We start from the raw sequence: 16,591 nt of genomic DNA on the forward strand, positions 1-16,591 counted from the left end.
AGGGCGCATATATAACGAAAGACAACAGACAGACAATGCTAACAAACCATGTATAGGGGAAGGGCTAGCAAATATAAAGGGTGCAGAAATATTCATGGGGAGTAAGGAAGCCTATTTATTCAAATAGCGCTTCTTTAGCCTTTTCCAGAAGGTTTGGGGTTTTTTCTCTAAGCGCATTTCTACTGGAAGGTCGTACCAGGCAAGAGTAGCGAGAACTAGGAAAGAGCAACCTCTACCCCGGCTTCTTTTGATCCTTGGGCAGATGAGGCAAAGGGTGTTGTTGGATCTAGTTGATCTCCCTAAGGCTTGGGGGGTAAGAACGTTATTCAGGTAGCTAGGAGCATGTCCATATAAACATTTGTGTGCCAGGGTCAGGATCTTAAAAGAGATCCTGCGATTAACTGGTAGCCAATGAAGTTCCCTCCTAGACTTAGTTATATGTTCTTGTCTAGCTACACCTTTGATGATGCGAACTGCATCATTTTGAAAAACCTGGAGTTTTTGTATGCAGTTTTTATTTGCTCCCACTAGCAAGGCGTTACAGTAGTCAATTCAAAGCATAACTATGCCTCTGACCAAGGTGTCACAGTTCTTATTGGTGACATATGGCTTGACCAATCTTAGGAATTTAAGACGGTATTGTGATTTTTTTATGACATTGGCTACATGTGTATCTGCGCTCAAGGATGTATCCATTATCACCCCAAGGGTTTTAAACTGGTCTAAAAATTGTATGAAATGACCATCAATTGTAAAGTCTGTGTATGTCGTCCCCAGTTTCAGCCTTGCTTGTGGGGAGCCGAAAATCATTTTTTCAGTTTTTCTACTGTTAAGACCGAGCCAGTGTTGGGTCATCCAATCTTTTATGATCAGGTAGATGTTCTGTACCGTTTTTGAATCCTCGGTGTGATCACCGCTCAGTTCCACCAATAGCTGAGTATCGTCAGCATAATTATTGAACTTAACTCCTACTTTATCAAGAATGTCACACAAAGGGCGTAGATACATGTTGAAAAGTGTAGGGGACATGCAAGCTCCCTTAGACACTCCACGGGTGGACAGTATAGACCCTGAGGATGCTTGGCCCCAGCCACCTCTAAACATTCTGCCTGACAGAAAAGACTCAATTTTATAACTACATTATGTTTCTGTTTGCTTTGTTTTGTCCCTGGTATATGTCCTATTTATTTTAAGACCGTCATAAACTGGCTCACTAATTGTTCCCATATGTATACTATTGAACAGGTGCTCTTTGTTGGAATACTTCCACCACCTGTAAAAGTGTTATTGTTAGTAATTTCTGTTTGGAATTGACATCCCTGTTCTTGAAATATATACAGACAGATAAAAGAATACAAAGTATGATGAGTTAGGAGAATGTCTTTTTTCTGATTATTAATATCACACTACTCCTCGCTCGTTAGCTATAAGGATGACGATGAATGAGTGAGGAGGATGACTGAGGAGTGAGAAGCATGTGTGAGCAGGAGAAACGAGAATGCTGTTCTTGTAAACAAAATGTGACCTACGTTCTGGTTGTTCTGGATGTAGACAATGTGACTTGACTCCTTGTTTGCTTTTTCTGCCATCCAGACACTGACTTCATCCCACTGGAATGCTGCAATTTCCAACATGGCTTCCTGTGTGCTGTAGAAAAAAACAAAGATAATCAGGTTTCAGTGATGAACCACACAGACACATACACTGAAGTGGACACTGACAGTTCACTCGTAAAACAAAAGGAATTTGTGTTTTTTTCAGTCTGGATGGAATTAGCTTTAAATGCTGCTAGAGCTAATGAAGACACACACGAGGTGTCTTGCTGTCAGTCAGGGAAGACGTCTGCATCCCTATTAAAGCTCTGGTACAGCAGCAGCTATTTGCTAACAGTGAGTGGATCAAGTTATCTATCATTCATATTTAAACAGTGACAGATCATGTGTGATTATGTATGTTCAAATTATGTTTATAAGATTTATCAGAACATTTCATAGCCCATTCATTTTGGCAACACAAAACAAACCTCCTTAACTTTGCGTATTGTGGCTTGAACTTTCCGACCCTGATGGAAGATGTTGAGCTTTTAATATTAGTGCAAAGGAAGCAAACCTGGAATCTCTTCAAGCAGTCTAGCTCCGACCTAGTAGGAGACTGTGTTTGCTATGTTACAGCTTAATCCATTTTGCAATACTGAGTAGAGTGGTCTGAATTGGAGAAAGTTGGCAGAGGTTATATTATGATTATTTATACTGCACATTGCTGCCATTTGCATGGTCTCCAGGTGATCACATGGCTCTGTAAGAAAGTGGGTGGGATTGTTAGTGAGGGAAGAGGGATAGGATAGAAGTTGTGCTCTTCTGTTGGTGCTTGCAGAACCAGAGAAAACTGGCATCTGTGAGTGTCAGCTTTCTGGGTGTGCTTTGTTGCATGCACTGCGTTTTGTTGTGTCCGGAGAGGTAGTTCCCAGTTTCTGGATTGTTTGTTGTTTTGCAACTGTTTGGTCTTGTGGCATGATTAGCAGTGGGTGTGAGGTTTGTGACTTTTTTGGGCCTTGTTTTGCTGGCTCTTTTGGGCATGTGTAGTACGTGAGAGGTATGCAGGTGTGGAAAACAGGAGGGTGGTGGTTAGCTGGTTTCTGTTTGGCTCTGAGTGTGTGGTTGTTTTATTGTTGGTTCTTCTATCCGTATTGTCCTATGGTTGCTTTGGTCCCAGTGTATGGTTTGTGGGGATGCACATTTTTATGCTTGTCTCTGTGAGTTGAATAGTGAGGTTTTCAGTCATTTTCGGAATGTTAGGTGGTCTTCTGTTGTTCTTAGTTCCTTTGGTGCCAAGTTGTATAGTTTGGCTATCAAATAGGAGAATGAGGTTCCTTCGAATATCCTTTTCTTGTAGTGTTTTATTTCTATTGGATGTCGTTGCTCCATTTTAGGTTTTGTCCTGGTTGGTAGTGGTTGATTTTAACTTGGAAAAATGTGGCTCCCTGTCCGTGAATAGAGTGATATTGTGGATAGAGTGATGTGGATCACATGCATCTATTCAGTGATTGATAAAGAGGGCCATGTCACACCTATATCATGTGTGCACATGTATGCCTCAGTGTGTCTGTTAGGTGCCTTTGCTTGGGAGGCCCAATAAAAGTGCCACAAATAACTGTTCTTTTGCCTTCAGAACAAGGCAAGAAACCTTGTTACTGACCCGAAAACAAGCAGAGTTTGTGGGAACCCTTTTCTTCAGTTGTGAGTGATGTCATGGATAAACAAAGTTGCCCATGTAGAAACATGGGCATCACTGTTCTGTCTGTCCCATTATATTTGCCCATGGCCTGTCCATGAAACACAGTAATTATGTCCATCCGCTCTGCCCCTGTAAAAGGGGTGTACTAGGACAGGCCACCAGAGTTGTCATTTGCTATATATAGTCAGCCTTCATTTGACTATGGTTTGTACATAATCCATGGCATGCATCTTTGATTTGGTGGATGATTATTACGTTGAGGGACGTTCATGTGTGGAAGGAAAAGAACAAGTTACTTCTTACCTGGTAACGTTCTTTCGATGGGATGTTCCTCCGACTCCGACATATTCCTTATCTTTAATAATTCGTCTCCAGCTTGCTGGCCTCGGAAAATGTTTTCCTCAGTAGAGGGCGCTGCGCATCGACGTCCGTCGAGTTGGTGTCCCTCGACAGCCACCGTATCGGCACCGACGTCACCATGCCCATAAATAGCCACGTGCAGCATCCGTTGCCCAGTTCCGTTTTGTAGCATAAGATAAGTCATGCGTGAATTGGTTATTGACCTTGAAGGAGCGTAAGCTGCAACCACAAGGGAAGTATTACTGCGGGGATGGATGGGAGGGGCGATAAGGAATACATCGGAGGAACATCCCATCGAAAGAACGTTACCAGGTAAGAAGTAACTTTTTCTTCGAAGGGATTGTGTCCTCCGACGTATTCCTTATCTTTGATAGACTCCCATAGCAGTGGTGTGTAATTGGAGGTGGGAGTAAAAACGCCATGTTTCCCTTTAGGAATGAACAGAATGTAATACGGCTTTGCCAAACCTAGTCTCGACTAGAGGATGAATCCAGGTTGTAAAATCTTGTGAAGGTATGTGCGGACGACCATGTGGCAGCCGCACATATGTCTCAAACCGGAACCCCTCTTTGGAGGGCCGAAGAGGCTGCGATACCCCTGGTTGAATGAGCCCTAAGATTTTGAGGAGGCTCTTTCCATGCTAGTTTGTAACATTCCAGAATGGCCAAAATAATCCATCTGGAAATGGTCTGTTTTGTTATCGGTAGTCCCAATTTGTGCCCTGAGTAACCTACGAACAGTTGGTCTGCTTGCCTAATCCTAGCAAGTCTGTTGATGTAAAAGCTTAAACCCCGCCTTGGGTCCAGCCTGTGTAGCCTTTCTTCCTCTTTCCCCGGATGGGGAGGAGGATAGAATGAAGGTAAGGTAATTTTCTGAGTGATGTGGAATTCAGAAACCACCTTTGGGAGGAAATTAGGCTTCACCTGTAGGACAACTTTGTCTTTATGAAAAATTGTATGAGGGGGTTTACAAGATAGAGCTTGTAATTCGCTCACCCTTCTAGCAGATGTTAGTGCCACTAATAAGACAGTTTTAAGGGTGAGAAATCTTAGCGAACAAGAGTGGAGTGGTCCGAAAGGAGTACCCATCAGGAAATTTAAGACTAGATTTAAGTCCCATAAGGGAACTTGGAATGGTCTTGGAGGATAGACATTAGTTAATCCCTTTAGAAATTGTATTACTAAGGGTAATTTGAAATATGATGGCTCCTCTGCAGTGCGCTTGCAAATCGATAGCACTGCGAGATAGCCCTTGATAGTGCCAACTTGAAGGCCTGAATTTGCCAAATAGAGTAGAAAGGATAACACTGTTGGTGTACCACATGAAAAGGGGTCGATATTCTGTTCTCTACACCAGCTGCAAATTCTGTTCCAACGGCAGCGGTATAAAGACTTTGTTGCTGGCCTTCCGGACGAAAGCAACACCTCCATGACGTCATCAGGGAGGTCCCAATCCTTGTATCTCAACCTTTCAGAAGCCAAGCGTGAAGGTTGAGGGTTCTGATGTCTGGATGGAGAACCTGACCTCCCTTCTGTGAGAAAAGATTCTCCTTGAGTGGAAGGCGAATTGGAGGGCAGATGGGCATGTCCAGAAGGTTCAGGTACCACGTTCTCCTGGCCCATTCTGGGGCAATTAGGATCATGGTCCTCCGGAATCTTCTCAACCTCCTGATCATTTGAGGAATGACGGGGACTGGTGGAAACGCGTACAGGAGTGGAAACTCCCAGTCCACTACGAACGTGTCCGCTAGAGCTCCTCTAGGGGGAAATTCTCTTGAACAAAACAGATTGCACTTCCTGTTGGTACTGGTGGCGAACAGATCCACTTGAGGGGATCCCCAAAGGGCGAAGATCTCCTGAAGGACTTCCTGAGCTAGTTCCCACTCGTGGGAGACTGTGCCCTGCCTGCTCAGAGCGTCAGCCGTCAAGTTCTTCTCTCCGGCTAGGTAAACTGCCGATAGAGAGATTCCTTCTTGAATTGCCCAAAACCAGAGCTGCATTGCCTCTCTGCACAGTGGCAGTGATCCCACGCCTCCTCTTTTGTTGAGGTAGTTCATGGCCATTGTGTTGTCCATCATTATCAGGACATTTATTCCCTGTACTGATGGCAGGAAAGCTTTCAGCGCTAGTCTGATCGCTCCCAGCTCCAGTAAGTTGATGCGTAGTCTGGACTCCGATGGAGACCAACGACTGCTGATGGTCAAGTCGTTGGCATGGGCTCCCCACCCCGTGAGTGAGGCGTCCGTGACTATTGTTATCTCCGGACATGGTTGCCAAAACAGTTCTCCTTTCAAAATGTTCTCTCGATAAGCCCACCATTAAAGGTCTCGGGTTACCTTGTCCGGAATCCAAAGGAGATCTGTCATTTTTCCTGAGAACTGCGACCACTGGGTTCTTAGTGCCCACTGGAGAGATCTCATTCTCAGGCGAGCCTCTGGCACAAGGAAGATGCAGGATGCCATGAGGCCTAGCAACCTCAAAAAGTCGAAGGCTGGGAGATGTTGGGCATTTTGAAACTTGGTGACCATCTGCAGAATATCTTGAGCCCTCACCTCTGGTGGCTAGGCTTTTCCCAGAGAAGTGTCCAGGACCGCTCCGATGAACTGGAGTCTCTGTGATGGTATCATCTGTGACTTCTTTAAATTGAGGGAGAAGCCCAGTTTGTGAAGGAAGTGGCAGACATAATCTAGCTGGATCTGAGCTTGTTCCGAAGATACAGCCCTGATCAGCCAATCGTCCAGGTAGGGGTAGACGTGAATCCCTCCCCTCCTTAGACTTGCCGCCACTACCGACATTAACTTGGTGAAGACCCTCGGGGCGGAGGTCAGCCCAAATGGCAGAACTCGAAATTGATAATGAGAGCCGCCAATTGCGAACCTCAGGTATTTCCTGTGTATGAGATAGATTGGCACATGGAAATAAGCATCCTAGAGGTCCAGAGATACCAGCCAGTCCTGGAGCTGGAGGGCCTGAAGGATCTGAGAGAGAGTTACCATCTTGAACTTGTCCTTCCTGAGGAACTTGTTCAATTCTCGTAAGTCCAAGATAGGTCTCAGTCCTCGGTCTTTCTTCGGTATGAGAAAGTAGGGGGAGTACCAGCCCTTGTTCCTCTCCGCTACAGGTACCAGTTCTATGGCACCTTTCTCTAGCAGGTCTACAATTTCCTGCAAGAGGAGCGGATCTGGAACTTTCAAAGAGCTGTTCCCCGGTGGATGACTCTGAGGAATGCGTAGAAAAGGCAGGCAGTAACCTTGGGCAACTGTCTCCAATGCCCAAGCATCTGACGTAATAGCCTGCCATTCCGTCAGATGTTGAGTTAACCTGCCCCCTACTGGTGTCTTGTGAGGAGAGTCCTCAGAGCGGTTTGGAGGCGGCTGATGCAGATGCCGAGGGTAAAGAGGCACCTGCTGCTGCTGCGGCTTTTGTATTTTTAACCCGTCCACCTCGGGTGAATTTCTTCTGACCCCTTTGAACCGGCTGTCCTCTGCCTCTTCCGAATGCGGAATAGAAGCGAAAGGACTTACCTCTCCAAAAGGGGCGATATGGTGTCTGATAGATTTCAGCTCCCAGGGATTTTACTGCTGCCTTTGATGTTTGAAGCTTTTCTAAACGGTCATCCGCCTTCTTACCAAACAAAGAAGAGCCGTCAAAGGGCATATTCAAGAGTCTGCTTTGCACATCTGGAGCAAAACCAGACTTTCGCAACCAAGCAAATCTCCTGGTTGTTGTACTTGCCGCCATGGCCCTGCTGATGCTGTCAGCAGAATCGATGCCAGTTTGAAGGGATTCGCACATTGCGTCTTTACCATCCTTAATGATGTTTAGAAACGCTTTCCTTTCTTCTCCCTCCGGGAGGCAGTCAGCCGCTGATGAAGCACACTCCCAAAGTGTGTGGCTGAACCTTGCGAGCGTACAAGTAGCATTGATGGATTTCAACGCCATGCTACATGCAGAAAATACTTTTTTGGCCATAGAGTCATATCTTTTGTCATCCCTGTCCTGGGGAACAGTAGGGGAAGCCATTTTACTACTTGATGAAGTTGCTGCCTGAACAACCAGACTCTCCGGAGTTGGGTGTCTTGATAAATATTCAGGGTCAGCAGTAGACACCCTATACTTCGCTGATCATTTTTTGTTAACTGCCGGAATAACCTCAGGGGTTTCCCAGTTTGCCAATATTTTCCTTTGTAATGCCGCATGAAATGACACCACAGGATCCTCCTGTGGACCTTTAACCAAAATGTCTGTGAGGTTGTCTTGCTGAAAAGCAGGTGAGGGTGTAGACCACCCCATAAACTCTATTATCCTTGCCATCAATGTTCTATAAGGGGTTTTGGCATGTTCCACTGGGTCTAGTTTGGCAAATTCCACTTCTGGGGAAGTGTCCAACCCACTTGCTTCATGTAAGGATTCTTGGAGGTCTTTAAACCTACCTTCCTCAGAGGTAAATTCCTCTAGTATAGGAGTTGCAGATCCCTGCAACTCAAAAGGTCTCTCCTGATCCGAATTCTCCCCTTCTTCATAAATAGATGCTAAGGCTCTGGAATGATCAGATCTTGGAAATGGTATAAATCCCATTTCCAGAGCAGATGGGGCCGAATTCATCATAATTGGCTAAGAAAACTTCGACGTCGTCGGCGCGGACATTAAAGGCTTCGAAGCCATCGAAAAAGGCATCGAGACAGTTGGTAGAGGCCTCGAGGAACTCGAGGGTATTGGAATTCTACTTGAGGTTGTCGACGACATTCTCGTGATCGAGGCTCTGGCTATGGCCACTGGCTGTGAGGTGGCCGTGGGTTTGTCCTTTCTCGGCATCGATGTCGGCGAAGATGCAGATCTATGCGTCGAAGGGACTTTCGACGACGGCGTCAAAGACGCAACCTTACCTTTACTCGAGGGTTTGTGACGCTCTCGAGAAGCTTCTTTCCCCGGGTGCTGCGACTCGCAGCGTTTTGATTTTTCGGGTCTTTCACCCAGGGTATCACCCTCAGCAGTCTTCGAGGGGGTCGAGGCCGCTTTCTCGAAGACGCTAAGCATCTTTTTCCTGAATTCCTCCCACTCAGCCTGGGAGCTATGTTTTGTGGGGCAGGAGACCCTTTTCGGGGAAACGGAAGAAGAAGAAGAAGAATATAAGGAAGGGAATCTTCGATGACTCTTTTTTGAATGCTTAAATCTCGAAGAGTGATGGGAACTGCTTCGAGACCTAGAACGAGAATGTCTTTTGTGATGGTGAGGAGACGAATGTCTCGACTCCGCCGAGGAAACTTTCGAAGAAGTTTTAACTGCCTTACCTCTCTCGAGCTTCCCCTTACGCTCCTTCAAGGCTTTCGCCGTCATGGACATGCAGTCCTCGCACTCCGAACAATGGTGCTCGAATCCCAGGCACCACAAACAGATCCTGTGAGGATCCGTCAATGACATTTTCTTTCCACAGTCTTGACATTTTTTGAAGCCGGACCGTGGAGTCGTCGGTTCGGATGAGGAAGCCATTGAGTACGAGTCGGTATTCTCGAGGAATAATGAAGTATATTTGACTGAAGAACTGAGCAACGATATTCCGAGGCACCACAAAGCGCGGAAAAACGGAACTGAGCAACGGACGCTGCGCATGGCTATTTATGGGCATGGTGACGTTGGCACCGATATGGTGGCTGTCGAGGGACACCAACTCGATGGACGTTGAAGCGCAGCGCCCTCTACTGAGGAAAAAATATTCCGAGGCCAGCAAGCTGGAGCCAAATTATCAAAGATAAGGAATACGTCGGAGGACACAATCCCATCGATGTATATTTCTGTTAACAGTCAAATACCCCAACTCTGAAACCCCACCCTTGTCTTGTATAATTCAAATTCATTCCACCCCAATCCCAATGATTGTTCTTTCCCTCCACCCTTTAAGGTTTAAGAAGTCTAAATTAATGTGTTAGCACAATCAGTGTGAAATGTAAGCAGTTGGCATAAATCCTATGCTGGGCATACTCAGGACCTCTTATGCCAGGATAGACAACTGCATGTTCTGTTCCCTCAGGTCTGGACTATTTCCATACCTACAATCCTTTGCAAAATTACAGCGGGTTATGTTTTCATTCCAACATGAATAAATGCACTCCCAAATTAGCTTACAGGACTTATATACATGTTTTATTTTTCCATATCACACTGTTAAGACCTTTTAACTATGTAATTAATTTAAATCATCCTGACTTTGTTAGGGTCTGCTGAAAGTGTGGACCTGCACGAATCAGCCACTTTTCATTGAAAAAGAAAATCTAGTCTATTTTCCATGGTTTGTTTGGTGTCTGCTTTCCGAGTTGTAGTTTGTATGAATGGAATGTTCTGGCATTGCTGACAGAGATATGTTTTTATCAGGGATGGTTCTTTCTGCCATCAATAGTTCCTTGAACTGTGCTCTTTTGGCATATTTACTATAAACCATGGTCATCATTGGTCATACATGGTTTTAATATTAAATCACTAATTGTTGACAATATACAGGTAAACTGAGAAAAGGAAAAACAAACATGCTAGAGCATCTAAATGGTTATGTCTATCCATGGTTCTTCATAGTCATTCAAACACTTCAGGATCAAAGGCAACTATTTATGTCCATGTTACCATGCACACCATTAGAAAGTGCATATCCCTGATCTGTGTGTGCGCAATTTTTTTTTAATTTTATTTTTTTTTTTTATTTTATTTCAAACCGTTGTTTTTTTAGTTCGATCAACAAACTTTTACAACTTTTATAAAATATATTTTCTTCTTGTTATACAGTTAAAACATTTGTTTATATCAATTATGCAGTTTCCATGCAAATAATTTCCTTTTCTGTGTACAGTTGCCTTTGCATTCTAGGAACAATTTATATACATATAAGTAACAATCAAGGTAATTCATTTACTATCCATCATGTGGACGCAGTTTTAGCATCTTCTTATTTACATAATGTTTAAGAACGTCCAAGTGGTAAAAAAACACTAGTACTCTGGCTTCATTGCAACACTTAAGGATACATTTGCAAATACCATGCAGGTTCCAGATAGTATAATTTGATTCTAGCTTCTAAGTAAGCTTGTGTATGAGGAAAGCCGAAACGCTAACAACTGTCATGCAGGATTATAGCAAGAGAGCAATAGGTTTTACAAAAATAGAAGGTGTAGAGATGCGGTGTTACTAACATCAGCAGCTAGCCTGCCCCTTGTTCATTTGAAACCTCTTCTCAAGTTCATTATTTATGGTCATTAAGAGTCTACACAGGGCTAATATAAAGCTCGTTCGCGTCCCACACATACAGGCTAACCAAAGCCATTCCCTGGTTGCCTCAGTTAATACACAATCAGTTGCAATTGTTAATGCACGTGTTGACTCAGAATATGGACAGAATATAACTAGGTGTTTCAGGGTTTCTTTAATAGAACCATCATTGCATAGCCTGCATCCTGACTCCGCTTCAACTTTCCAATGCGGGCTCCAGCCACTAATTCTTTCTAAGGTAAGGGATTGGTTCAATTTAAATCACAAATACGTTTCCCTAGCTTTATTACAGGGAAACTGAATTATATAAGGTGTGTGCGGACATCTAGAGGAGCAAAAGCGAGCTGCTTCCTTATAGCCCTTTAGTACCTCCATTCCAGTTACCGTTTTACACCAGTCATACTCTATGATACGATATTTCACATAAGCCGGTCTGAATTCTAAGTCTGCTGGTACAAGTGCAATTTCGTCCAATAAATGAACCATTTGTGCGTAGTAATTTGTGATCGAAGATCGTTCAGACGCGACCATTTGTTGACCCAGATCTTCATACAAACAGTTAGCAGGTGGATATAACATTCTGGCGAAGTTAGCCAACAAACGCCAGTTACGGCGTGCAGAAAGAGCAGTGATACCAAGTTCCTGCCTTATTACAATATTTGGTGTGGATTTGGCCAACCTCAAAGCCCCCTTCCACATACAACCTTGTAATTGATCAAGATAACTATTGATATTCGCTAGGCACTTGTCTAAAGCAAAAAGGATGACAGACTCCACTTTTAAGATGTAAAATTGCAGTAGTGGCAGCAATGAGAATTTACAAAAGTTTAGATATACTATCCGCATTTGTGTGGAGAGGGGAGCCGCTTTCTTATGTAGTACCTCTCTCCACATTGCCAAAGAGTGGGAGTCAGTTATAGGATAACTAAGATATCGAATTTCAGGGACTATGGTTATAGGAAAGTTTTCAATCCTCCAATTGCGTGTGATGTTCTTTCTCTTGAGATTCCTAAATACTACTATATTAGATTTTTCCACATTACATTTCAGGTTGTGGGTACAGCAGTAAGATGCAAATAGATCTAATTTAGTTTGCATACCTTTGGGCGTACGATCAAATAATACAATATCGTCCGCAAAGGCTAGCCATTGTATTTTGAGATGGCCAAGCCTTGCTGGATAAGAAATCAGGTTATTCCAAATGTCGTTAATGCCACATAAATAGAGATTGAAAAGCGTGGCTGCTAAGTTACATCCTTGCTTAACACCCAGACCAAGCTTTATTGGATGTGTTGTTGCAACTTCGTTATTCACCCTTACCAAATAGGTGGTGTTCGTGTGGAGCTTGGATATCAGTTGTATAATATACTCAGGTATATTCATAGCAGCCATTTTTTTCCACAAAAGTGAGCGTATGACAGAATCAAAGGCGGAGGTAAGGTCTATCGAAGCCATGTATAGTGGGCCAGAGTCCCTATTTTTATGCTTGGCTAGGAGATGCGCCATAATTGTAGCATTTAAAGGAGTACCCATCCTAGCGCGAAATCCAATTTGGTACTTGGACAAGATCTTAAACTCTCCAATAACCGCTTGTAATTCCCCCAAGAGCAAGGTCGCAAACACTTTAGCAGCAGTATCAATTAGCGGTATCGGACGAAAATTACATGGCTGAGACCTTACTCCTTTTTTGTATATTGGTACAATGATGGAGTTTAGCCATGAAGGGGGGTTGTCTGCAGTTGTCAGCATGTTATCAGAAAGCTTCTTAAAGATCCTAGCCCACATATCTGGATGACGTTTAAGAACACAGGGTGGGATCCCATCTGGGCCTGCTGCTTTTGAATATTTTAGGGAAGTTATCGTTGCTGCAATAGTACAGATATCCCATAGCGGAAAGGAAGCAGGGGATAAACAGGTCCATTTATATTCGATTTCCACAAAGGCTGTTGGGATGGCAAATTTTTTTTCAAAATAAGTCCTCCAGGTCTGTGCAGGAATCGATGAGGACTGGTCTGAGGTGAGTGCGGATGTTCCCGCCCTAAGCAAAGCTCAAGTGGATCGTTTATCCCTGTGGCAAAGTGTACTAAACATTTTCTGGTTGTCCTGGTTATGAATTAAATTGCCTATGATTTCTTCATCTATTCCGATATCTGTTTTAAACACTTTTTTTCTCTATCAAGTAATACCCCCATGTGGGTGCGGTTTTAAGAATAAATCGCAAAGCCACCCTCTTAGATCTTTTAGCTTCGAGAATGAAATTAGAATTTTGCGGGGTAGATCTTGATTCGGAGGGCGGTGTGTACGCCCGCAAGGATTGTATTACTTCAGTTGTTATTCTTGCTATAGCGTCAATCTCTCGATTTGGCGAGTTACGATGGACACCAGAATTGCAATATAAATTCAGATGTGCAGAGATCATATCATTTGCGCTATCACAAAGTTTGGTGGCCCATCGAATTGACAGGCCAGGCCAATCCCCTTCCAGAAACCCTTGTTGATGGTCCATGGGTAAGTGCACAACGTCCAATTGGAGATTCAAATGGATCATGTAATGGTCACTATACCCAGGATCATATATTGTGATGTTCTTGGAGTGCGACTGCAACCCTCGCGATATGGCAAAATAGTCAATGCAAGTCGATCTATCCCCTCTTCTGCAGGTATGGCACCCAACCCTAGTGCAGAACGGGAGGATGTCAAGTTCACAAGATTCTAAATATTCTCGCACACAATCTACCTCTATGCCACGTTTGATGAGTGCCCCCACAAGCTGCAGGGTTAAGTCTAGTTTTCATACAATAGGCGTTGAAATCCCCTCCTAATACAATGTCACATGTAGGATGCAGAGTGAGAATTTCGTCAAATAACGTGTCGAGCTCCTGAAATGCACATGTTTGGTTGACCATTGCTGGATTGTGATATAGGGATACCAAATGAAGAGGAGTTGGCCGAGAACCCTTAAGCATAACTAGTATGGCCATCATTGCAATTGCATTAAAAACATCTAGCACCAATGCATTTAGATTGGTGTTTATGCATACCGCCAGACCCCCGTACGGCCGACCACTTGTGCCTCATTTCGCCTTTGTTTGGAGAACAGTGTAACCGGGCAGCAAGAGTTTGTGGGCACACATAGTTTCCTGGCATAACATGATATCACACTCCATTCCTAAATGAGGGTTACTAAACTATGACTTTAGATTGCTAAACCCACATGAATTCCAAGACAAGATAGATAGGGGAGCAGGCTACTTAATGAGGAATATTATTCATAGCTGGGTTTCGAGTATTTTGCAAGGCGGCTAACCATGACCAGTCCTTGCTGGTGTTAGATAGGCTTACTAGTTGTGCAATTACCTCTGCATTCACCCCACTCTGAGAATCACCCGGGCCGAATTTGGCAGTTGCGGAGGGGGAGGCACCAGAGGCGTTTCGTTGAAAGAGATAGCATCATCGATTGAATCGAACGGATCCGGCATTAGTCCAATAAAACGTAACTCCTGGGACCACCAGGGGGCGCAGAGATGCACTGACGCATCTGCACTGGTCTCCTCCAAAGAGCGCCGTAAGAGGGACTTGAGCCCCCCAGACCCCCAGGAGAACAGTGCCGACCCTCCCACGGATTGCTGTCGCAGCGGAGCCCCCGCAGGCCCCAACTCCGATCTTCTGGCGCGGAGAATTCGCCGAGTTCAGGCCTTTGGAGAGAGGAGGGAGAGGGAGCTCCTCCTTCCCCCGCGCTCCGCAGGAACTAACGGAGAGCCGCGGAGGGGTTGGGGCCTGCGGCTTCCTGTGATCCCGTCGGCTGCTAGGGGCCAAAAGAAGAGCCCGGAGGAGTGAAGCGACCGGTGCCTGTTCCCTGCGATATCACCAATCAGAAAGGCAGCCTGTGAGTACTTTTAAGTCGTTGTTGACTCTGTCGAGCGAGCAAGTCTCATTGCCTGCACCCCGGCCTAGAGATCGCTGGGGGTGCAGTGTCTGTAGAGAGACGTGAGGAGCCCGACACAGCGAGAGCGCAGGCAAGGCAGGCTGCGGCACCGGCGGTGTACATGACCCGACAGGAAGAGCATTTTTTCCAGGTCTGCGCTGGCAAAGAGGGCTGAGATGCATACTTTCGTTTCGGAGCCGCCGCATGGAGAAGCAGACCAGCACCAAAGTTCTAGGGCGGCTTGAGGAAAATACCCGAGAGTGTGCATTTACGTGTGACCATTTCAGAAGTTTTAGCCGTCCACGGATAGTAATCCTCGATCCACAGGCCTCCATCTTCCTCGGCACAGTACTTTGCAGTGAGGTGAAGGTGACAATTGGAGAAATTAAGCAGTTCTGGAAGCTGAAAACAACAGAACAGGTGTAACTCTCATAAATAAGATCTGAAAGCGTAACCGAACAATTTCCTGTGCAATTTTCATTGAGTCAAGCAAGAGGGGCCTGCAGCGGTCCCTTCGTCCCTCCCTCGTCCGGCCTTCCCCGGACTCTGCTTTTCACAGGTGGGGTGTGACGAAAGTTCGGCGAGTCCCACGTGGCATGAGAGTGCCCCAAGTCAATCCTGACGATTTGCCTCGAGTAACCCCCCGCCTCAACGGAGAGTGTAAAGTTAAGGCCGTATACAGAGAAATCCTCCCAGAGTTGCTGGGGGGCCCAGCGGCGCAGCCCGCCTGGTCTGTGGAATCCGGGGGGAGCCCTTGTGGAGATGGTCGGGGAGAGCCTATGACCTGGAAAGAGGACCTACAGAAATTTCGGCGCCTGCCCCCAAGATCGCCCTGAGATGGCGGCCCCGACGCACCTGTATATGTCTGATACTAGCACAGTCACCAAAGGTATGGCTGCCCTCCTGGAGGAAATAAGATGCTTCAGAGAAGACATAACGCTACGGTTGGATACCCTGGATAAAAAAGTGGACAATATAGACGACCGGGTCTAAACGCTTGAAAACAACACAGCCTCAAATGACGTTTTCTAGATGCAACTCGACATGCGCTTATCGGAACTCGAGAGGAGAGAAGAGAAATGCTCCCTAAAGCTCGATGACTTAGAGAATAGAGAACGTCGCTGTAATCTTCGCTTTTTGGGCTTCCCGGAGCAAGAAGGTGAAACGCAAATGGACATAATCAAAGCTGTAAATGCGGTGGTGGGATCTCTCTTTGAGGGGCGAACACGAATGAACCCACTATTGATAGAGCTCACAGGACGGGTGCGGTCAACAGGGGCTCCAGGTCCATTCTCGTACGTTTCCACTACTTCGCGGAGAAGAACAAAATTCTGGAACTGGCACGTAAGAAGGGCCCGGTGGACTGGGAGGGGGCCTGGATTTCGGTGTACCAGGATCTGTCCGCCTTCACCCTGGCAAGGCATCGACTCTGCTCCCCGCTGACGAAAATGCTCCAAACCAAGGGGGTCCGATATAGATGGGAATACTCTTTTTCACTTTCCTTTGAACTGGAAGGGTACAAATATGCCCTGGTCACGGAGGATGACATTCGTAGGGTGTCGGGAGAACTTCTCGGAGAACCAAACATGGAAGTGGGAGAGCAAGAGCACGGAAGAGAGCCGGTTGGCCCCGGGGGAATTAAGGCTTCAGAGGAGAGACGTAAAGTCTGAGGCCACAGGAAGTTCAGAAGAGTGGCTCCGACGTCCCCTGGTCAACCTGACACTTGAGGAACCCCAAGAAGCTTCACGGTCAAGTTCGTTCTTTATGCCAGAGGGGGGAGCACTGTAATTATTTGCAATCTGAACATGACGGGGGGTGG

At 45.5% G+C, this 16,591-nt stretch overlaps 1 protein-coding gene across 2 annotated transcripts in view; it reads right to left on the reverse strand.

The window, feature by feature from the left end:
* LOC138580945 (putative DBH-like monooxygenase protein 2) overlaps positions 1 to 16,591 on the reverse strand; it is a 651,459-nt gene that overhangs the window by 68,216 nt on the left and 566,652 nt on the right. For both annotated transcript variants that reach the window (XM_069651883.1, XM_069651884.1), the window contains one exon: positions 1,530 to 1,647. In XM_069651883.1, the coding sequence (XP_069507984.1) occupies positions 1,530 to 1,647 (118 nt within the window). The remainder of the gene's footprint in view (positions 1 to 1,529; positions 1,648 to 16,591) is intronic.

Source organism: Ambystoma mexicanum, chromosome 3p, assembly GCF_040938575.1.
Source record: "Ambystoma mexicanum isolate Mex_15411 chromosome 3p, UKY_AmexF1_1, whole genome shotgun sequence".
Taxonomy (NCBI): domain Eukaryota; kingdom Metazoa; phylum Chordata; class Amphibia; order Caudata; family Ambystomatidae; genus Ambystoma; species Ambystoma mexicanum.